This window comes from Gallinula chloropus (assembly GCF_964237585.1).
Source record: "Gallinula chloropus genome assembly, chromosome: 29".
In the NCBI taxonomy this organism is placed as follows: Eukaryota; Metazoa; Chordata; class Aves; order Gruiformes; family Rallidae; genus Gallinula; species Gallinula chloropus.
This window is the reverse complement of record NC_140114.1, coordinates 1,044,907-1,066,595: the sequence shown is the minus strand read 5'-3', so window position 1 is coordinate 1,066,595 and position 21,689 is coordinate 1,044,907. Positions and strand designations below refer to the sequence as shown.

The window sequence follows — 21,689 nt, the reverse complement described above, 5'->3', positions numbered from 1 at the left end:
CCCCACCCAGGACCCTCTCCTGCTGCTGGGGCAGGTGTTAGAGCTGGAAGTGTGGCAGGAATGGCACAGGCTGGGGTCTGGCAGGCGCCTGCCTGTCCCATCTGGTCACCCACCGGTGTGTCAGGATCCGTCCCGCTCCCAGCCGGGCTCAGCGCTCGTCACCAGCTCAGCTCCCAGTTTGGCTTCTCTGGGAAGGAGGTGCCCAGAGCCATCTGTGCTGCTGGGGATGCTCCCACAGCCTTTCCCTGTGGGATCTGGCAGAGCACAGCCACGGGGAGAGGTTTCCTCAAGGAGATGTGGGGCTGGTGCTGGTGCTGCCTGCGGGTCCGTCCTGCTGGTTGGACAAGGGGAAGGGGAGAGTCAAACCCGCAGAGGAACCAGCACCCGAGTTCGCTGCTGGGGACACGGAGTTTGTCCTCGGCTTGCAGGGGGTGAAGCTGAAACCAGCCAAGAGCCCAGCGCCGGTTTGGGCGCCGGGCTGGCAGCGTCCCGGGGCGCATCCTGCGCGCAGCGGTGCGGAAATCCCCACCAACCTCCCACAGCTGCTGCGCGGAGCCGCCCAGCGCCCCGACACCCCCTTACACCGCGATGGGGAGGGACGCGGCGCTGGGAATCAACGATCCCAGCTGGTCTGGGGGTTGTTTTCCCAGCGTTCCCCCCCCCACCCCCCACAGCAGCATCACCCACCGGGGCCGTGGGATCTCCAGCACTTACCCCGAAGCTGGGCAGCTCCATCCCAGGGATGCAGCTTTCCCCAGCCCCCTGTTTCCCATCCCCATTTGTGCTGTTGCAAACGGGTCAGTATGAAGCCCCCCCCCCCAGCACCGCGCCCCCCGGTTCTCAGCCTGGCAGGAAACCAAATCACGGGGGCTGGGGGGGGTTTCCGGCAGGGTCTGGGCATCGCCAGCAGAAGTAGGTCTCCCCGGGGCGGTGTGAACCGCAGCAGCGGTGGGAGCACCGGGGACGTGCCCTCACCTCACGGTGCTGCGCACAGAGCCCGGGCAAGGCGGGGGGGGCGGTTCTCGAGTCCTGGTTCCACGTGCAGGGTCCTGGGGCGGTGGGGGGGGAGGGGGTTGTGCGTGTGGACTGTCCTGGGTAGGGGGCTGGGGTGTCCCAACCCCATCACCACCCCCCCACTCCACCCCGCTCCGGCGCCCTCGGGGGACCACGTAGCCCTGCGCAGCATCCGGAGGGAGACCCCGGCCCGGGGAGAACGGAGCCCCCCGGCGCTGCCCGCTGGTCGGAGCGAGGGGCCGGGGCCGGTGGCCGCCCGCCCGGCCGGTGCCGGGTCGTCCCCCGGGGCCGCCCCCTCCGGATCTGGGCGGGGAGCGCCGGCCCCACCGCCCCTCCGGCTCCGTCCCGTCCCGCCGCCGCTGCATGGGGCCCCCCGGGCCGGCCTGACCTCCCCCCCCACTCCTTGCAGCCCCACCGCCCCCAGAGACGGGACCCGCCGAGGAGCCGCGACGGGACCCACCGGCTGCCCGGCCCCGGCCGGACCCCCCCGGAGCACGGAGACACCCCCCCGGCCCCTTCCCCGGGGGCAGAAGACCCTCCGAGCCGCCCCGTGGCTGCCCCTGGACGGCCGACGAGCCCCCTCCCGACCCATCCCATCGCTGGAGCGGAGCCCCCGGCACCCCTCCCACCCCCCGGGACCCTTCCCCGGGGCCAGGCACCCCCAGGGAGACGCGGTCCCCTCCCCGGGACGCGAGAACCGGCACCCCTGGGGACCTGCCCGCCGTCCCCGCGGGGGCGACAGACGCCTGGAGCCCCCCACCCGCACCGGGGGCGAAGGCCCCGGACCCCCTTCCCACACCCCCCATCCCGGGCTGGCCCTCCGGTCACCAAGGGTCCAGCTGCCTGGGCTGGGGGGAGCTCCGTGCCCCCCCCGGGTGAGCTGGCCCTGAGCCGTCGGGGTGGCCGTGGGGCATCGAGGAGCCCCGGGGGGGCTGTGGCACCCTGCCCCTCCCTGCTCCCATGGCGGCCAAGTGGTTCAAGGAATTCCCATCCAACCTGAAGACGGTTTCCGAGAGAGCCCGGCCGGGCAGCGGCAGCCTGGGCAAGAGCCGCAAGAATTCGGCTGCAGAGATGGGGGGTTGCCGGGCGGCCCCAGGGGGTGGCAAAGAAGGGGGTGGCCGGTTATCGAGGGACAACCTGCAAGGTCTGCTCCAGGCTGCTACTGGGAAGATGAGGAAGAATTCGCGTGCGGATGGAGGAGCGTCGGAGGGACCCCCCAAAACCTGCGGCACCTACATCAACCGCCTCATCAAGGTGGATGCTCATGAGAAGAATGGGAAGGGGTACCCTGGCCCCCCACCCACCAGCCTCCCTGCCCCTGAGCAGGACAAGGGGAAGACCCCCAAGACAGAGACGGTAAGAGTGGGGGGGTGGGGTGGATGGAGTGGGGGGGACTGGTGTGGGAGGGGGGGCTGCGTGCAGCACACGAGCTCATTAGCCCAGCTATTCCCCGTCTTTCATCGCACCCGGCTCTGCTGCCTTCAGATCCTCCTCAAAGCTGCCTTCATCCCAACTGCCCTTCATCTGCTGGGGGGGGGTGGGGAGGGGCACGCTCGCCGGGCCCCCTCACTGCGTCCTGCCCTGTCTCATCCTGCCCTGACCCCGGCCCTCGGGCGCTGGTTAAACAAAGGCTGACGCAAAGCTTTTCTGGGAAGCTGGACTTTCACCCCCCACACAGCCCCAGGGGGCTGGGAGCCAGTCGGTGTGGGGGGGTGTGATTGTGTATGTGGGGTGCACATCACCCAGAAGGGTCCCCAGTCCCCCCATTAGGCTCCTCCCCATCACTGGGGTGCATACGGATGGGTGCTGCCCCCACCCAAAGGTGTTGGACCATGGCTCCATGGCCCCAGGCACGCTGTCATCCTGTTCCCTGTGCCCATGGTGTGCCCGCCACCCCCTCCACCCCCTCAGGGTGGGACCCTTGGCATCCCCCTGAGGCTGGTGGTCCCCATCCCCTCCCCAGGTCATCATCCTTGAGGACTACGCCGACCCCTACGACGCCAAGCGCACCAAGGGGCAGCGGGATGCCGAGCGCCTGGGCGAGAACGACGGCTACATGGAGCCCTACGACGCCCAGCAGATGATCACAGGTAGGTGCTGAGCTCTGCCCAGGCCGTACGGCTGGAACCGACCCCCGGCCAGCCCGGGCTTGGGGTGGAGGGGATGGGGGGGTGGTGGTGGCGGAGAGCGTGGCCGCCCTCGGAGCCGCCTGGCGCGGGAGGCTCCGGGAACAGGAAAGCCGCTCGCCGCTTCCTGCGGCTGCGTGGGGCCAGATAAGGAGCGGGCGCGAAGCTGGACGCTGACCCCAGGCCCGACGGCCGCTCGCCCAGTCGCCATCACCCCACGGGTGCCGTGGGGCTGGTGTGGAGCCCTCAGGGCCACCCAGCTCTCCCAGGGTGGGGTGCGGGGGTGGCGGCAGCACCCCCGAGGGTCCCTGGCAGCCGGTGCCCCCCAGGCGGTTATCCCGGCCGGCGCGGCGGCCGCCCAGCTGGCCAGAACAACAGGAACTGACTGGGCCGGAAACTGGGAATAAAAGATTTGCTGCTGCTGTTTTTCCCCTGTACGGAGCGGCCTGGGCTGCTCGGTGGAGCCCGGCGCCACGGAGAGGCTGGGGGGGGGGAAGGGGGTGAGTGGGAGGTGTGACATCCCCCCCACCCCACCCCTCCTTTCCCCCCGGGGTGCCTCCCGCAGGGCTGAGCTGTAGGTGGGGTGTAACATCCTGCCACAGCCCAGGCTTCGGGGCTGCGACAGGCGCCACGAGGATGGGCCCCTTCCTGCTCCAGCTCCTCCCTGGAGAGTTCTCAATGGGCATCCCTGGTGTGTGTGGGGGGGTCCCTAGTGCGCATCCCTCCAAGAGATTGGGGGGGGCTGTGTGTATCTGACCCCCAACCACACCGCCTCACTGACCCAGTGTCCCTCTTCCCCACAGAAATCCGCCGCCGCGGCTCCAAGGACCCCCTGGTCAAAGCCATCCTGCTGCTGGATGGGCCTGGCGAGCCTGGGGATGGGGGCGGCAAGACAGACCCCGCTAAGCGGTCCGGGAGCAAGGAGGTGACGGGGAAGGGGCCACAGCTCTACGACACCCCCTATGAGCCTGGGGACGGGGTGGCTGTGGGGACCCCAGAGCGAAGGGCGAGAGCCGGGGATGGGCGTTTGCCCGAGAACGACGAGCGCCCAGCGGGGGAGTATGAGCAGCCCTGGGAGTGGAAGAAGGAGCAGATCGTCAAAGCACTGTCAGGTAGGGATGGGGACATGAGGCTGGGATGGGGACATGGGAATGCAGGGCTGAGATGGGGACAGGGGAATGGGATGGTGACAGGGGAATGGGATGGGGACACGGGGCTGGGATGGGGACAGGGAATGGGATGGGGACATGGAGATGGGCTGGGGACACGGGGCTGGGGACATGGGGCTGGGGACACGGGAATGGGGACATGGGAATGGGATGGGGACATGGAGATGGGATGGCGACACAGGGATGGGAAACAGCTGGGGCTGCCCCTGGATCCCTGGCAGGGCTCAGGGCCAGGTTGGATGGGGCTTGGAGCACCCTGGGTTGGTGGGGCGACAGGGGACAGGGACGGGATTGGAGCTGGTGGTATGGATGGGGCTTTGGGGACCTCACATCTTGCCACGTTTCCCCACCCCAGTCCAGTTTGAGGGCTCAGAGCGTCCCAAGGAGGAGGCACCCCGGCAGCACCTCCGTCAGAAGAGCTGGACCCCCAAGATGCTGAAGCCGGTGGGCGCCGAGCACGGCGAGGGGGAGCGGGTGGACCCCGCGCTGGCTCTGGAGAAGCAGCCGTGAGTCCTGGGGGCCGGGGCAGGAAACAAGGTGTGGGAGGGGGTGTTGGGGGGGTGCGTGTCTCTCAGCCTGTGCCCCCCCACCCCTGCCATCCCCCCCACAGCTGGTACCACGGGGCCATCACCCGGGCTGAGGCGGAGAGCCGGCTGCAGGCGTGTCGGGAGGCCGGGTACCTGGTGCGCACCAGCGAGACCGGCAGCGGCAAGTACTCCATCGCGCTCAAGTGAGTGGCTGGGGGGGCAGGGGTGGGGATGGGGGGGGGTCCTGGTTATGTGGGACAAAGGTGGGGAGGTCCCACCTTGGAGGGATGCAGCATTAGGAGCCCCCCTCCCCCAAATTGTTCACCTGATAGGGTGGGAGCACCCAGGTTCCCCAGGGGATGGCACCCCCACATCACCACTTTCCCACCCCCCAAAAAAAACCCTCCACACCCCCCAGCACCATCCCTTGCCTGTTGCAGCCCCAATCTTACCCCATCCCTCCTGCTACCCAACCCTTAGTCTCCCCTGCCCAGGGGATGGCACCCCCCCATCAACACTCCCCCCCTCCAAATTGTTCACCCAATGGGATGGGAGCACCCAGGTCCCCAGGGGATGGGAACCCCCTGTCACCTCACACCCCCACACCCCAAAACCCACGGCGGGGGGGGACACCCAAGCATCCTGGCACAGCGCTGGCGTGGAGGGAGGAGGGAGGGAGGGAGGAGGGGGGGGTTGGCTCTGTGTCCCCGCTCCCCTGCACATTGTCGGGAGCGCCGGTGCCGTTTCCTTCCTGAGGAAGCGGAGCCCCTGGAGCCGAAACAATCGGCGCTGGATGGGAACAAACAGGGGTGGGATGCGGCCCTGGGGCGGGCGGGTGGGTGCCCAAAGTCGGGGGGGGGGTGTGAAGTGGAGAAGGGGGGGGGGGTGCTGGCAGCACCACTGACACCCACCGACCTGCCAGGACCAGCCAGGGCTGCGTCCACATCATCGTGGCCCAGACCAAGGACAACAAGTACACGCTGAGCCAGGCCAGCGGCGTCTTCGCCAGCGTCCCCGAGGTCGTGCACTACTACTCCACCGAGAAGCTGCCCTTCAAGGGGGCCGAGCACATGGCCCTGCTGCACCCCGTGCACTGCAAGCTGCATTAGCACCCACCGATGACACCCCCCCCCACCCCCAACACCCCCCCAAGACTGGCCAGGGACACCCCCCCCCCAACCCCAGCATGGGGAAGGGTCTGGAGGAGGGTGTGTGTGTGTGTCCCCAAGCCCTGGGTCACGTCCCCAAGCCCTGTGGGGATCACCCCCCCCCCCCCAACCCCAGCATGGGGAAGGGTCTGGAGGAGGATGTGTGTGTGTGTGTGTCCCACCCAAACCCTGGGTCACGTCCCCAAGCCCTGTGGGGATCCCCCCCCCCCAACCCCAGCATGGGGAAGGGTCTGGAGGAGGATGTGTGTGTGTGTGTCCCCAAACCCTGGGTCACGTCCCCAAGCCCTATGGGGATCCCCCTCCCCAACCCCAGCATGGGGAAGGGTCTGGAGGAGGATGTGTGTGTGTGTCCCCCACCCAAACCCTGGGTCACGTCCCCAAGCCCTATGGGGATCCCCCCCCCAACCCCAGCATGGGGAAGGGTCTGGAGGAGGATGGATGTGTGTCCCCCTACCCAAGCCCTGGGTCACGTCCCCAAGCCCTATGGGGATCCCCCCCCCCCCCCAACCCCAGCATGGGGAAGGGTCTGGAGGAGGATGTGTGTGTCCCCCCCCACCCAAACCCTGGGTCACGTCCCCAAGCCCTATGGGGATCCCCCCCCTGCTCCTGCCCGGTGGCCGCTGCTGGGCTCTGGCAGGGCTGGCGCTGCCCCTCTGCTGGGCCTGATCCTGCCCTTGCCTGGTGCTGGAGCTGAGCTGCAGCAGGGTCGGCTCTGGCGTGGGGTGGGGGGGGATGTGGTGCCACTGGGACGTGTAGCAAAGGCCTAAAATAAACCTGTTGGCTGAGAGAAGGTGGGTGGTCCTGGGAGTGGGGGGGACGGGGGGGGGGGCAACTGGGGGCTGTGATGGGGGAGGGATGGGGTAAGATTGGGGCTGGGGGCTGCAATGGGCAAGGGATGGTGCTGGGGGGGTGTGGAGGTGCAGAGCCCTGGGGCTGGGACAGGCAGAGGTGCAGGGTGGGGGTGTTTTTGGGGGGGGGGGGGGGGGGGAAGCAAGACAGCCCCTTCCCAGGGGTCTGGCTGCCAGGCTCAGCTCTGCTGGTGAGGGGGGGGGGGGTGTTGCCTAAAGCCAGGGTGGGTTTTTGAGGCTGGGGGCTGTCGGGGCTGACCCCCAGGCTCTGGCCTCTCCCCCCCCCATGGTCATTGCCTACTCTGGTGGGGGGGGGGCAGAAGCAGGTGCCTCTACCCGAAGTCATGCCAGGAAGAACCACCCTGGTTTCGGGGGCCAGGAGTACTGGGGCTGCCCCCCCACCCGCACATCTGCATCCTGCCAGGCTTTTTATAGAGCAGGGGGGGCAGGGGGGGGGCTGTGGCCTCACAAGGGTGCCCGAGCACCCGCTCCCCATGGCTTGTGGTTTCCTGCCTGGGTGCAGCTGCAGCTCCCTGGGACGTTGCACAACCGGGCACGGGGTGGGGGCTGTGGTGGGGGCTGTGGTGGGCCCTGCACGGCATGGGGGGGGGCACGGGGGGGGGGGGGCCACTCATAGGCATGGGTGGGGGGCAGAGCCCAGGGGTGCAGGACAAGGGGGTACAGGGCATGGGGGTGGGCAGAGATTGGGGGTACAGCCTGGGATGCAGGTGCTGGCACTGGGGGGGCACATAATGTGGGATGGGGACACAGGGATCAGGAACAGGGGGGGTGCACAGCCCAACATCACCCCCTTCCCCCCCCCCCCCCCGGAGTCATTCCCAGGCCAGGAAAGCTGCAGCATCCCCCCATTGCCCCCCTCTCCCCAAGCCCCCACTCCATTACAAACACAAGGCCTTTATTTGAGACACATTTTGGCACCTTCCCCGCCCCCCCTTTAAAAATAAGCTCCAGAGGAGCTGGGGCTGAGCCAGCCAGCCCCCCCCCCCCCGCCACCACCCACAGCACTGTGGGGGCTGGGTCCCTCCCCTGGGCCCCCCAACCCCGTCCCCACGGGCAGAGCCCAGCCCTGCTCCCACGCTCAGGCCTGGCCAGCGCCTTCAGCCCCCCCCAATCCCCCCCCAGCCTGGCCACAGGCCCAGGGCCAGCCCCCAGGGACCCAGCTTGGCAGCCCCCTCGTTGGTTCTCCATGGGGTGGCACTCACCCCCCTCCTCAGAGGCTGCTCCCAGCTTCAGCAGCTTGAGGGGGGTAGTGGGGGGGGGGTCACATCCCAACCCTGGGACCCCTCCACCCAGTGCCAGGGACCCCCCACCCGCCCGACCCGCAGGCACCCGCTGGCAACATCCAGCCCCAGCTACTGCCTGGAGAAGAAATAGTCCAGGTTGGTGATGTGGAGGGCCCGGGGGGCTGGGGGGCCAGTGGGAAAGAGCAGGGGGGTGTCGCTGAGTGGGGGGCTGGGGGGGGCCAGGGGCATCAGCACGTGCTGCCCCTCGCCCTCCGGCTTGGCGCTCTGCCGCGCGCCCATCCGCCACGTCTGCCTGTACCTGCAGGAGGGGAGAGGGGTGCCAGGTTTAGGGGGGGGGTGTGGGTGTGCAGATGGAACCCCTATAATCCCCCCTAACCCTTTATTTTTACCACACACCCCCCCCAGCACTCACCTGAGCACGATGCCAACAAAGAGGGCGATGCCCAGCAGCAGGCTTCCCCCAGCCACCACGATGGGGTAGGGAGATGCCACCAAGCGAGCGCTGGCTTCTCTGACAGTCCCTGCAGGATGGGGGTGGGAGGGGGGACAGGCTCGTGGTGGGGGACAAGAAACATGGGGGTCCCACCCCACAGCCAACCCAGGGCCCCTTCCTCACCCCCAGCACCATTAGCAGCATCTTCCCCAAAGAGCTCCGGGGGGAGGGTAAGCCCGTAGGTGCCATCATCATCCTCCATGGGGAACTGCAAGAGAAGGGGTGTGTGTGGGGGGTATGATAGGATGGGGACAGGAGGGTGTCAGGGAGGGTGTCAGGGTGTTGTGTTTCCCCCCTGCCCCAGGTTCCCCCTGTGCCCCACCTGCGAGCTGAAGGATCCCCGTTCAGAGGTGAAGTCCCTGGGATCTGCAAGGTGATGGGATGGAGCATGAGGCTGGGGGAGAGCTTGGGCTGAAACCCCCCCCCCCGCCCTTTCCCCAAGCACACAGTCCCCCTCTTACCCGTCCAGGGGGTGCCCACGGCCTCCCTGCTCCACTCGCTCCACGCACCGTGGCCGAACTCCTCCTGCGCCCGCACCTGCACCACGTGGCGTGTCCCCTGCCAGGCGTCACGGATGTCCAGCCACGTCGTCGTCACCTGGTCCACCTGGAAGGGACGTGGCCAGTGTGGGGCTGTGGCAGCCTCACCGGGGACAGTGGGGACAGTGGGGGGGCACAGGGGGGTGGTGGTGGTCACACCTCCGTGAAGGTCCGCGCGGGCTCGGGGCGGTAGCGGACTTGGAAGTGGAGCCAGTAGAACCGAGGGTCCCAGGATGAGGGGTAGGACCAGTTGACCCGTAACCACTGCGGCGCCTTCTCCAGAGCCGCCACCGTCACGTTGAGGGGGGGGTCTGGCTTCACTGTGGGGAAGGAGTTGGGGAGGGGGGGTAGAGCTCAGGGTCTGGGCATCGTGCTGCGCAGCCGCCGCTGGTGCCCAGCAAGGGCTGGGGTGGGGAGGGCGCTCACAGACACCGCTGAGGGTTATGATCCTGTCCTCCCCGGCCGAGCCGCCGGCGCCGTTGCTGACACAGGTGGACACCACGAGGGGTTTGGTGTCTTCAGCGCCCGGCGGCACCTTCACCCGGCAAACGAACTTCCTGGCCCTGGCGAAGTACCGGCACCGCTGCTCCGTGGCCGCCTCGGCCGCGAACCTGCCGGGACCGCGGGGATGGGGCAACCCCAACCGGTGTCATGGAAAGGGGTCTGGGGGCTGGGGAGGGATAACAAACCCCCCACCCCAGCACCCTGAGCCGTGGGTGCCACTCACCTCCGCTTCACCCAGAGCATCGCCCGTGTCCCTGGGGAAGGCTTCGCCCGCAGCGGCCACTCGCACAGGACATCCTTGTCGTGGCTCCGCCGGTAGCAGAAGACACGGGGCGTTTCGGGGGGCTCTGCAAGGCACAGAGGGGCTGGGGAAGGGGGGAGGCCAAACCCCAGGCGCCGCTGCCAGGGAAGCCCCCCCCCGGCCCCGGCGTGGACCCACCTTCCACCAGCAGCCGCAGGGAGCGCAGCGGGCGGCCCCCCACGAGGCAGCTGTAGCGCCCCGAGTCCTCGTGGCGCAGCTGCCGCAGGAGCAGCGCGTTGCCCCCCGCCAGCCGCCGGCCGCCCGCTGCCCCCCGCTCCTCCACCCGCCAGGACACGCTGACGTTCGCCGGCCCCTCGTCCCAGCAGCTCAGCGTGACGTTGGCTCCTGGACGAGCCACCACCGTGTCCCCTGACAGCTCTGGAGGGGGGGGGACAAGATGTGGAGGGGGGGGAAGGTGTGTGTTAGGCAATGGTGAGACCCCAGACCCTTGGGGGGTCGCTGGCATCACACTCAGAGCTGCCGGGGGTCAGTACCCACAGGAGCTGGAGCAGCAGCTCGGACTGAGCCAAGGGCTCCCCACGAGCCGGGCACCAGCCCCCCCCCCCCAAAATATCCCTGGGACGGCCGCAGGGATGGTCACGGCCAGGGTGCCATGGGGTGGGGGTCTGTCCGCTGGTGGGACCCGGCGTGGGGAGTGGGGCTCCGGGAGAGCCGCAGCCTGGGTTGAGGGGTGCGGGGGGCCGGCGCCGGAGGGGTTAAGCAGCCGGGCTGGGCGGAGGCGCCGGGCCAGGGCTGGGCTGTCGCCAGGGGGGGGCCGCCCGGGGCGGCTCTCCCGGCTCTCGCTCGAAGGTCAACGGCCAGCGCGGACCTGCTGCTTCCCGGCGGCTGCTGCTGCTGGGAACGCGCCCAGCACCCTGCCAGCGCCCAGCACCCTGCCAGGACCCTGCCAGGACCCTGCGCCCAGCACCCACCCAGCACTCAGGACCCCGCACCCAGCCAGTCAGTACTCAGCCCCCAGCCCCCAGCCAGCCCCCAGCACCCTGCCAGCGCCCAGCACCCTGCCAGGACCCTGCCAGCACCCTGCCAGCGCCCAGCACCCTGCCAGGACCCTACCAGCGCCCAGCACCCTGCCTGGACCCTGCCAGCACCCTGCGCCCAGCACCCACCCAGCACTCAGGACCCCGCACCCAGCCAGCCAGTTCTCAGCCCCCAGCCCCCAGCCAGCCCCCAGCACCCACCCTACACCCGCCCAGCCCCCAGTTACCCCCCCCCAGCACCCAGCTCCCGGCCCCAGCCCCCACCCGGGGCGCCCCGTTCCCACCCCCCGCGCCCGGTTAAGGGAGGAACCGAATCCCCCCCCCAGCCCGGGAGCGGGACCGGCGCCCCCTCACCCCACGTGTACCGGGGGGCGTGGGTTGGGGGGGGTGTGTGTGAACCTCTGACCTCCCCCCGCTCCGATACCCCCCCTGCCCCACTCCAACCCCCCCCCCCCGCCCCGGCCACACTCACCCGCGGGGCCGCAGGGCCGCCCCGGGGGGGAGGCGGTGGCGGCGGTGAGGAAGAGGAGGAAGAGGAGGAAGAAGCCGAAGAGTAACGCGACCGGGGAAAACAAGCCCGCCGGCCCCGCCATGCGCCTGGTCCCGGCCAGGAAAACATCGGCGGAGCCGCCAGCAGCGCGGCCGGTGCCCGGGGTTGTGAAACCCCGACGGGGCGGCCCCGCCGCGGCAACACGTGCGCCCGGGCGGGGCGAGACCCGGCGGCACCGGGGGGCGGGGATGGGGCTGGGGGAGGGGGGGGGATGGGGATGGGGATGGGGGGGGGGGGGGATGGGAATTGGGGGGGGATGGGGGGGTGGGGAGGGAATGGAGGTGGGGGGGGAAATGGATGGGGGGGCTGGGGCTGGGGGTGGGGGGGGGCTGAGGATGGGGGGGGACGGGGATGGGGCTGGGGGAGGGGGGGGATGGGGGGGGATGGGGTGGGGATGGATGGGGGGCTGGGAATGGGGTGGGAACGGGGATGGGGGGGACGGGGATGGGGCTGGATGGGGTCTGGGAGTGGGAATTGGGGGAGGAAATGGGGGATGGGGCTCGGGATAGGGCTGGGGGGGATGGGGGAATGGAGGGGGCTGGGGATGGGGCTGGGGGAGGGTGGGAATTTGGGATGGGAGGGAATGAGATGGGAATGGGGATGGATGGGGGGGCTGGGGCTGCATGGGGGGGCTGAGGATGGGGGGGCAACGTGGATGGGGCTGGATGGGGGGTGGGAATGGGAATTGGGGGGGAAGATCGGGGGGAATGGGGCTGGGGATAGGGCTGGGGGGATGGGGATGGGGAGACAGGGGGTGCTGGGGATGGGGATGGGGGAATGGCGGGGGGCTTGGGATGGGGGGAATGGGAATGGGAGAACGGGGTGGGGGGGTATTTGGGGTGGCAGGGAATGGGGAGGGAATGGAGATGGGGATGGGGCTGGATGGGGGGCTGGGGAGGAATGGGGGGGTGGGAATGAGAATTGGGGGGCAATGGGGCTGGGGATAGGGCTGGGGCTTGGGGGGGGCTAGAGATAGAGATGGGGGGACGGGGAGTGCTGGGGATGGGGCTGGATGGAGGGGAAATTGGGAAGGGGAGGATGGGGCTGGGGGGTGGTGAGGACACGGCAGAAGCTGCTCAGAACTTTCTTTTTTTGGCTGTTTTATTTTTTAATATAAAAACCCCGTTCTGGTTATTATTTCTCTCTCTCTGTGGCCCCAGAAAATGATACAATTCTGCAATATAGAAACGTGTAATAAATTAGGTGCCCTGATCCTCACTCCCCCCCCCCCCAAAATAATCCAGACACCCCCAAAAACCAGACTCCAGCCCCCCCCTCCTCCAGAGCTGAACGGCTTCCTCTTTGGTATCAAGGAGAGAGCGACCACTGGGACCCCCCCTGAGCCCCTGTGATGGGGAAGGGGGTGTGTGGGTGGGTGTGTGTGCCCCCCCCACCCCAGCCCTGGGACAGGGTCTGCTCCCTGCAGAGCTGGTGAGGAGGATGAGGATGAGGAAGGAGAAGGAAGTGGAGCCTGGAGGTTGTGCAAGACCCCAGCGTGGGAGTGAATCAGGGCGGCCCGCAGCAACCCCCTCCCTCCCCACAGACCCCCCCAGCTTCCCACAGAAAGCAGGAAGGAACCAGGGAACACTTCCCCTTTCCTACCCGGCCCCCAGGCCTGGCACACCCCAAAGTCTGGTGGGGGTTGGGGGGGTCTGGATGTCCCTCACCCCCTCCCCAGCCCCAGTCCCGCTCTCTCCATCCCCACCAAGCAGCTCTGGGAATGCAGAGGGGTTTGGCCTCCCCTGGTTTTGTGTGTGTCTGTGTTTCTCTGGCTTGTTTTGTATTTTTTTTTTCCTCTTTTTTTCCCTTTTTTTAATAAAAAGAAGACACATGGGGGAAGGGTGAGGGAGGGGAGCACTGGAACAGCCCCCCCAGGACCCCCACCCCTGCCCACGGCGGTGGCTCTGGCATGATACATTCGTGTGTGATGGGGGTATTTGCACTCCGTGGAGGTGAATACTGACAGAGTGGCTGGGCTGGGGTGGTGGGAGGGGATGGCATCCATCTGTCTGTCCATCCATCCATCCATCCATCCATCCATCCATCCATCCATCCATCCATCCATCCATCCATCCCAGGGACAAGGAAGGGGGTTGTTTGTTGTTTTTTGGTTACATTGCAAGAGTCCAGACTCCCCCAAAGTCAGCACCTCGGCCTGCACGGCTTCTGTCCGTCCCCCATCTCCCCAGAACCCTTTCCCTGAAGAGAAAGGGGTGTGGGGAACCCCCCTAAAGGGCTACACCCCCCCCCCAATCCCAGCTTCACACCCTGAGAGCCTTGTCAGCCGCGCTGCCGGGGCTGCCGGCTGTGCTGCCATCGCTGCCCTTCTTCTTCCGCAGGGTCTCGATCCAGCCCACGCTGGGCCGGGCGCTGAAGCTGGAGAGGGCCAAGGAGCTGAGCCTCATGTTCTTGCCTGACATGATGAGTTCTCCAAACCCTTCCTGGTGGGAGAAGGCGTAGCCGGAGCGGCGCGAGCCCACGCGCCCCACGCGCCGCATGCACCGGTGCTGCGTCTTCTGCTTCTTCCGTACCAGCTGAGTGTAGCGCACCTGGGGATGGGGAAGCACAGGGGCAGAGGGGTTGGGAGGGAGCTCCAGGGATCAGAGAGTCCAACCCCCTGCCCAAGCAGGGTCCCTAGGACAGGGCACACAGGTCGGTGTCCAGATGGGGCTGGAATCTCTCCAGAGAAGGAGACTCCACACCCCCTGGGCAGCCTGTCCCAGGGCTCCCTCACCCTCACTGGGGAAAAGTTCTTCCCCACATTGGTGGGGAACTCCCTGTGCTCCAACTTGCAGGCATTGCCCCTTGTCCTGTCCCCACAGACACTGAGCAGAGGCTGCCCGTGGCCCCCTGTGTCCCACCCTTCAGCTATTGATACCCATTGATCAGATCCCCTCTCAGTCTCTCCTCTCCAGGCTGAACAGCCCCAGCTCCCTCAGCCTTTCCTCCCAGGGGAGATGCTCCAGGCCCTTCAGCATCTCTGTCCCTCCTCTGGACTCTCTCCAGGAGATCCCTGGCTGTTTGATCCCAGGGAGCCCAGACCTGGACACAACACTCCAGTGGGGCCTGAGCAGGGCAGAGCAGAGGGGGAGGATCCCCTCCTGTCACCTGCTGCCCACACTCCTCCTGATGCCCCCAGGATCCCCCTGGCTCTCTCAGCCCCCAGGACACACTGCTGGCTCATGGGCACCCTGTCACCCACCAGGATATGGTGAGGGGACAGGGTCAGGGAGCCTCCCTAGGAGCACCCATAGATGGGGGACAGGATGCTGTGGGCCCCCCCTAAGGTTCTGTGCCCTCACCGTGTCTGAGAGTTGGGGTTTCAAGTCCAGCTTGAGGAAGCGAAAGGCCACGACGGGCATGATGCAGACCACGGTGGTGAGGGCGATGGTCAGCCAGACCGTGGGCTGGGCCAGCGTGTTCTGTGCGTTACCTGAGGGGTTGGGGGGTAAAGAGTGAGGCCAGGCAGGGACTGGGGAGAACAACAGCCCCCCCCACAGGGTTGTGGGGTGGGGGAGTGATTGCTCAGCTTCCTCTGGGACTCACCCACAAAGCGGAACTGGTTGGGGAACATCTGGAAGAGGCCGTCGCTGTGCATGGCGAAGAGGATGGCGAAGTAGGCGGCCAAGCTGCCCCAGATGAAGAAGTGATTGATGGCTGTCCAGAAGCCCGTGTCCAGCCCAATCTGGTGGGGAAAGGAAGGTGGAGGCAGGGCTCAGGGGACAGAAGCAGGGCTCAGGGGACGGAGGCAGGGCTCAGGGGACAGAGGCAGGGCTCAGGGGACGGAGGCAGGGCTCAAGGGACGGAGGCAGGGCTCAGGGATGGAGGCAGGGCTCAGGGATGGAGGCAGGGCTCAGGAGACAGAAGCAGGGCTCAGGGGACAGAGGCAGGGCTCAGGGGACAGAGGCAGGGCTCAAGGACAGGAGAAGGGCTCGGGGGACAGAAGAAGGGCTCAGGGGATGGAGGCAGGGCTCTGGGGACAGAGGCAGGGCTCAGGGGACAAAAGCAGGGCTCAGGGGACAAAAGCAGGGCTCAGGAGACAGAAGCAGGGCTTGGGGGACGGAGGCAGAGCTCGGGGGATAGAAGAAGGGCTCAGGGGATGGAGACAAGGCTCAGGGGACAGAGGCAGGGCTCAGGGGACAAAGGCAGGGCTCAGGGGACAAAAGCAGGGCTCTGGGGACAAAAGCAGGGCTCAGGGGACAGAGGCAGGGCTCGGGGGACAGAGGTAGGGCTCGGGGGATGGAGGAAAGGCTTAGGGGAGAGAAGGAGGGCTCAGGGATGGAGGCAGGGCTCTGGGGGATAGAAGAAGGGCTCAGGGGATGGAGTCAAGGCTCAGGGGACAGAGGCAGGGCTCAGGGGACAGAGGCAGGGCTCAGGGGACAGAAGCAGGGCTCAGGGGACAGAAGCAGGGCTCAGGGGACAGCCACAAGGCAAGGAGGGCCCAAGGCACCCGAGCAGGCGCAGCCCTACCTGCACGCTGACGACGATGACGAGGGAGGTGGCGACGGTGACGGCGAAGGACTGGTAATCGGCCAGCTGGGCGCCATCGTCACGGGTGGCGTCCGCGAAGACGCCGTAGGGGATGAAGAACATGAAGACAGAGGTGTAGATGCCCTGGGCGATGCAGATGAAGAACTCCCGCTTGTTGAAGAGCAGGTTCAGCTGCCCGGGCTCGTAGAGTTTGGGGTACTCCATGCTCCGCTGCTCTGGCACGTCCTGGGGGCACAGGGCACTCTGGGCACCCCCCCTCCAGCCCACAACCACTCACAGAGGGACAAGGCAGGAGCATCCCAGCCCTTCCTCGTGAGGATGAGCCACGTAGGGGAGAGCAGCCAGCTCCTCACACACCCAGGGACCCCCCCCTCACTGCCCCCCCATCATACCTGGTCGAAGACGCCCATGGCAAGCACCGGCAGCGACGTGTAGACAATGTTGTAGAGCGTGATGAAGTACTGATCGTACACAGTCTGCGTGGAATGGGGGGAACTGAGGTGTCCAGGCTGGTCCCCCCCCACACCCAGAGCTGCAGGGACCCTCCCCATGGGTGCCCACCTCCAGCAGCATGGGTGCCACGCAGGCTCCTCGCACCCACCGCACACTTTAGCAGGATGAGACCCCCCAGGACATGCATCTGAGCAGAGGGGGTCCCAGGGGCAAACCCTCCCCAACCCCCAGCCAGCAACAAACCTGCGCCGAGAAGCCACAGAAGAAGCCAAACCAGAAGTGGACCATGGTGAAGGCGAAGTTCTTGTAGAAGAAGTAGCAGAGGAACTTGCACATGCGTAGGTAGGACCAGCGCCCGTGCACCAGGAGCAGGCGCTGGAGGAACTTGAACTGGGAGAAGGAGTAGTCAGAGGCCAGCACCGCCTGGATGCCCTCCTGCCCGCTGATGCCCACCCCGATGTGGGCGGCTGCGGAGGGAAGAGACACATGGAGTGGGGAGGGCTCTGCTGCTCCCCCCAGGGGGACTGCATTCCTGCAGGGCACAGAGGGGCAAGGAGAGAGGCTGGCACGGCCCCCCAGGATGGTCCAAGGAGGAAGCCATCCCTCCTGTAGCTCCCCAGACCCCACGGCTCACTCTTGATCATGCTGACATCGTTGGCACCGTCCCCGATGGCCAAGGTCACGGCCTTCTTGTACTTCTTCACCAGCTCCACCACCTGAGCCTTCTGCAAGGGCGTGACACGGCAGCAGATGACAGCTTTGCAGGCACACGCCGTCTCCAGGAACTCCACCTCCATGTCAGCCTCCAGGGCGTGAGCCTGCAAGAAGAATTGGGGGGGGGACAGTGGGGGCAGGGGTGGGGGGCACGGCCCACAGCCAGGCACTGTGTCCCATCCAGCCTGGCGCTTCCAGGTCCCTACCAGGCTGTGCCCGTTGATGACCAGGGCGTATTCGCCCGCGATGGCTTCCAGCACAGAGGTGAGTTTGGAGGAGGAAAGTTTCTCCTGGTAGGAGAAGCCGTTGCCCACAGAGCGTGATGCATCCATCATCTTCTCCCGGGCTTTCCTGAGGAGAAAGAGATGGGTCAGGGAGTCCTGGTTCCAGGCATTTCCATACGCCCCAGCTGCCTCAGGCAGAGCTGCACCCCACAGCAGCCCCACACACATCCTTCTGCCCAGCTTTCCCACCCCTGACCCTCACCTGAGCTCCTCTCGCACCTCCAGTACGGTGTGACCTGTCACCACAAACACCTCGGTCATGTCATCTGTCAGCATCTTGCAGGAGTAGCCGATGTTCACAGCTGTTTCTGGGGATGGGAAACACAAGGGGGGAGAGTCAGTCCTGCTGCCCCCCCTGGCAGGTGGGATCCAGCCCATGAACGTCCCCATCTCCAGCCCTGACACCCCCCCAGCCCAGCAATGCCTCACCCTGTTTGTCCCCCGTCAGCACCCAGATCTTGATGTTGGCCAGTGTCAGGATGGCGATGGTTTCAGGGACCCCCTGCTGCAGTTTGTCCTCAATGGCTGTGGCTCCCAGCAGCTGGGGGACCCAAAAAGGCAGAAGGTCAGTAAGGGTTGCCCCCTTGAACCTCCTCCAACCCCCTCCCAGTGCCCACAGCCCACATACCATCATATCATGCTCCACCTCATCATAGAGCCGAGCCAGGCGATCCTCACGGGCCTCAGGGGCACTGCCAGCTCGGTGCAACCGCTCTGACCAGTCCTCATAGTAGCTCTCCTCCAGGTCTTTGTAGGCCAACACCAGCGTTCGCAGCCCCTCACCAGCATATTCCTGCAAGAGGCCGGAGCTGGGTCCTCAGGAAGACCCCCAACGGTGCCCCCAAACCCCAGGACAGGGCACAAGGCAGGCTCTGCCCCAATTCCCTGCACAGCCCTGGCTGCAGGACCCTGCCCCGCTCACGTTGAGGTGGTCGGTGGTGACGTTGGTCAGGTCCTGGTTGATGGAGTGCAGGCGTTCCAGCAGGATGGTGTCAGCCCCTTTGCAGTACAGCCGGATCTTGCCCTCGGGGCTGCGGACTGTGGGGGAGCAGGGGACAAACCCCCTGGTTCAGGGGGGCAGGACAAGGTCCCGCTCCAACCCACAGCCGTCACCCCACGGTATCTCCACAGCCACGTCCCTGTCTGCGTGGGGACGGTCCCCAGCTCAGGGCACCAAGCCCCCCACAGCCCCTGTGCCCTGCCCAGGGCCTCACCGATGACGGACATGCGCTTGCGGATGTTGTTGAAGTCCAGGATGGCCAGGAGCTGGTAGGTGATGGCTCGACCCAGCTCGTTGACCGTGATGGTCTTGGGCGTGCGGGACCGGAACACAAAGCCGAAGTTTCTGGCAGCTGTGACCAACGCTCCCTCATCTGGGGACTGAGCCTTGTAATACAGCTCCCCTGGGGACAGCAGGAGGGGTCAGTGCCAACACCTTTTACCCCCCTGCCCCAAAACCGTGCAGGGCCAGGTCCTGCTGGCTGTACCCACCTTCACTCTTCTCCTCAGACATGACGGTGTGGCAGAGCGAGAGCAGGCGGAAGAACTCGTGCACGTGGGGGTCTCCCAGCTTGACAGCTTCCAGCAGGCTGGGGTCCCAGAACTGGAACCGTGGGTCCACCAGTGGGTTGAAGGAGAAGTCAACTGGTTCTGGCTTCTGGTAGGGGCAGAGGTGGTGGTGGGGTTACTGCCCTGCGGCACGTGGCATGGCCAAGCACCGGCCCTACAGCACCCTTACCTCTCCCAGCTCTGCCTTGTGACCCAGCACATCCTGCACATCACCTGTGTGGGACAGAGAGTTAAATCAGGACAGGGATCCAACACTGCCACCCCACCTGCATGTCCCCTGGGGCAGTGGTTATGGCTGAGCCCCCTTGCCACCCCAAAGGATCTGTAGGAGGGGAACCAGCACACCCACACCCCACAGACAGCCCCAGTACCCTGTGCTCACCGTAGCTGTGCCCGTTGACAGAGCACTTGCTGAAGACCATGATGTTCTGGGTGAGGGTGCCAGTCTTGTCAGAGAAGATGTACTCCACCTGCCCCAGCTCCTCGTTGAGGGTGGTGGTCCGGGCCTCAGCTGGCGTCCGGCGCTTGGCACAGTACATCTTCTTGTCCCAGTTGATGAAGTAGCTGTGCCCAAGGCGAATCACCTCCACACTGCAGGGAGGGGACAGCTGGCTGTCACCACAGCAGGGCAGCACGCTCTGCTGAACCAGTGACGGGCACGCATACGCCCACCCCAGACCCCCCAAAAGCGCCTGGGGCACCCCAGTACCCAGGCACACCCCCCCTCCCCATACTGTTTGCCAGCTCCCCTGCCCTTCCCTGGGGTTGGACCGGACCCGCTCCTACCGACAGCCACCGCCAAGCCAGGGCTGGGGACGAGGGACCTGGCACCGAGGGGGCAGCCCGTGGGGCATCTCGCACAGCTCCGCGCCCCAAACCCCCTCCCCGGCCCCCCAGGGCAGACAGCAAAGAGCTAGTGGGAGGGGTGGGGGCGACACGTTCTTACCTCGGGGCTAAGGGTGACAGAACCCATGCTGGGGAACGAAAAGAGAGAGAAATTAAAAGAGAGAGAGAAGGGGACAGTGCAGGAGCCTGGGAGCTGCAGGAGGGCAGAGCAAAATAACCAGCATGCAGCCAGGGCAGGGAGAGATGAGCAGCCAGACAGATGCAGCCGGGGCGGGGGGGTGGGGGGCGTGTTGGTCCCCAAGGGACCTGTGGAGGGGGGTCTCAGGTCTTGGGGTATCCCCAAGGGCAGACACAGCCCATCACAGCCCGTGCCCACCTCACACACACAGCTCTGCCCGTGGGGTTCCATCCCTGTTTCCCCTCACCACCCCTAATCCCTGGTGCCCGCCCCTCACACACACCCCCAGCCCAGCCCCCCTCAGCCCCCCATCCTACCTCACGTAGAGCGAGATGGGCACCACAGTGTTGAGGATGATGATGTAGGACCAGAAGGAGAGGAAGCCAGAGAAGAAGGCACTGTGCACCCCCTCATCCCAGGGCAGGTAGATCTGGAAGCAGACTCCAACCTCGTGCTCCCAGATGGCATTGCCGATGGCCAGGATCACCCCCATGCACACCAGGAACCCGAAGATCTGGGAACAGGATGGGATGTCAGAGCCCAAACTGGGCCAAAACCGGGGTTCCCTGGGGACCTGCCTTCCTCATACCCAGAGCACCAGCGTGTTCATCAGCCGATCGATGCTGGTCCGTTTGAACTTAGTCCGGCCGCTGTTCTGCATCAGTTTCGTGTCGGGCCCTGGGGAGGGGGAAGGACATCCCAGGATCACAGAATCCCCAGGTTGGAAAAGCCCTTTAAGCTCCTCAAGTCCAACCGTTCCCATCCTGTGCTGACCCAGCTCCCTGAGCACCTCATCTCCCCTCTGTTAAACACCCCCAGGGAAGGGGACTCAGCCCCTCCCTGGGCAGCCTGTGCCACAGCCCCACAACTCTGCCAGGGAAGAACTTTCCCCTCCCATCTGCTCTGACCCTGCCCTGGGGCAGCTTGAGCCCATTGCCCCTTGTCCCATCTCCTGTCCCCTGGCTGAAGAGACCATCACCCACCTCTCTGCACCCTCCTGGCAGGGCAGGGGAGGTGGGGAGAAGGTCTCCCCTCAGCCTCCTCTTCTCCAGGCTCAACACCCCCAGCTCCCTCAGCTGCTCCTCAGAGGATTTGCCCTCCAGCCCCTTCCCCAGCCTGGTTGCCCTTCTCTGCACTCGCTCCAGGACCTCAATGTCCTTCTGATGCTGAGGAGCCCAGAACTGGACCCAGCACTGGAGCTGCAGCCTCCCCAGTGCCCAGTCCAGGGGCACAATCCCCTCCCCAGCCCTACTGGCCACCCTGTTTCTGACACAAGCCAGGCTGCCCTTGGCTTTCCTGGCCCCCTGGGCACACTGCTGGCTCCTGTTCATCCTGCAGCCACCCAACACCCCCAGGTCCTTCTCTCCTGACAGCTCTCCAGCCAGTCTCCCCCAGCCTGGAGCTGCCTGGGGTGGTTGTGTCCCACGTGCAGCACTCTGCACTTGGCCCTGTTCAACCTCATCCCACTGGGCTCAGCCCACGGGTCCATCAGAGGGGCCTCTCCCCACCACACAGCGCGGTGGCAGCCGCTGTCCCAACCCACCTGCGAAGACGACGAGGCCGAAGCACCACTCGGTGTTGCGCAGGACGCAGCCCCGCAGCAGCATGTTCTGGTTGCTCAGGGGGTATTTGTTCTCCTTCCAGTACAACG

General features: G+C 66.4%; 3 protein-coding genes across 6 annotated transcripts; 1 reads left to right on the top strand and 2 right to left on the bottom strand.

Moving 5' to 3' along the window:
* The first annotated feature begins 1,848 nt into the window (after positions 1 to 1,848).
* SHE (Src homology 2 domain containing E) lies at positions 1,849 to 6,785 on the top strand. The gene is made up of 6 exons (XM_084276620.1): positions 1,849 to 2,370; positions 2,978 to 3,104; positions 3,944 to 4,252; positions 4,665 to 4,815; positions 4,920 to 5,039; positions 5,759 to 6,785. Exons 1-6 carry the CDS (start codon positions 1,975 to 1,977, stop codon positions 5,943 to 5,945), a joined length of 1,290 nt encoding a protein of 429 aa, XP_084132746.1. The 5' UTR covers positions 1,849 to 1,974; the 3' UTR covers positions 5,946 to 6,785.
* A 1,126-nt stretch (positions 6,786 to 7,911) lies between these two features.
* On the bottom strand, positions 7,912 to 11,685 carry IL6R (interleukin 6 receptor). 2 transcript variants are annotated; one of them, XM_084276757.1, is made up of 10 exons: positions 11,426 to 11,685; positions 10,094 to 10,333; positions 9,878 to 10,019; positions 9,577 to 9,761; positions 9,310 to 9,470; positions 9,073 to 9,217; positions 8,934 to 8,977; positions 8,735 to 8,819; positions 8,531 to 8,639; positions 7,912 to 8,416 (listed from the first exon to the last, which is right to left on the bottom strand). In XM_084276757.1, exons 1-10 carry the CDS (start codon positions 11,544 to 11,546, stop codon positions 8,227 to 8,229), a joined length of 1,422 nt encoding a protein of 473 aa, XP_084132883.1. In that variant the 5' UTR covers positions 11,547 to 11,685; the 3' UTR covers positions 7,912 to 8,226. The 2 variants fall into 2 exon arrangements, with proteins under 2 accessions (XP_084132883.1, XP_084132884.1); XM_084276758.1 differs by having other exon boundaries at positions 9,878 to 10,001.
* A 1,414-nt stretch (positions 11,686 to 13,099) lies between these two features.
* LOC311202219 (phospholipid-transporting ATPase ID) lies at positions 13,100 to 21,672 on the bottom strand. Of its 3 annotated transcripts, XM_084276762.1 has the most exons (19): positions 21,582 to 21,672; positions 20,628 to 20,716; positions 20,356 to 20,552; positions 19,397 to 19,605; positions 19,184 to 19,227; positions 18,937 to 19,102; positions 18,660 to 18,848; positions 18,368 to 18,483; positions 18,074 to 18,238; positions 17,875 to 17,986; positions 17,648 to 17,753; positions 17,368 to 17,512; positions 17,082 to 17,265; positions 16,691 to 16,914; positions 16,387 to 16,470; positions 15,974 to 16,219; positions 15,050 to 15,188; positions 14,806 to 14,936; positions 13,100 to 14,052 (listed from the first exon to the last, which is right to left on the bottom strand). In XM_084276762.1, the coding sequence occupies exons 1-19, from the start codon at positions 21,643 to 21,645 to the stop codon at positions 13,765 to 13,767; spliced, it is 2,898 nt and encodes a 965-aa protein (XP_084132888.1). In that variant the 5' UTR covers positions 21,646 to 21,672; the 3' UTR covers positions 13,100 to 13,764. The 3 variants fall into 3 exon arrangements, with proteins under 3 accessions (XP_084132888.1, XP_084132887.1, XP_084132889.1); XM_084276761.1 differs by having other exon boundaries at positions 17,082 to 17,512; XM_084276763.1 differs by lacking the exons at positions 13,100 to 14,052; positions 14,806 to 14,936; positions 15,050 to 15,188 and having other exon boundaries at positions 16,032 to 16,219; positions 16,691 to 16,979; positions 17,082 to 17,512.
* Between the last annotated feature and the right edge of the window lie 17 nt (positions 21,673 to 21,689).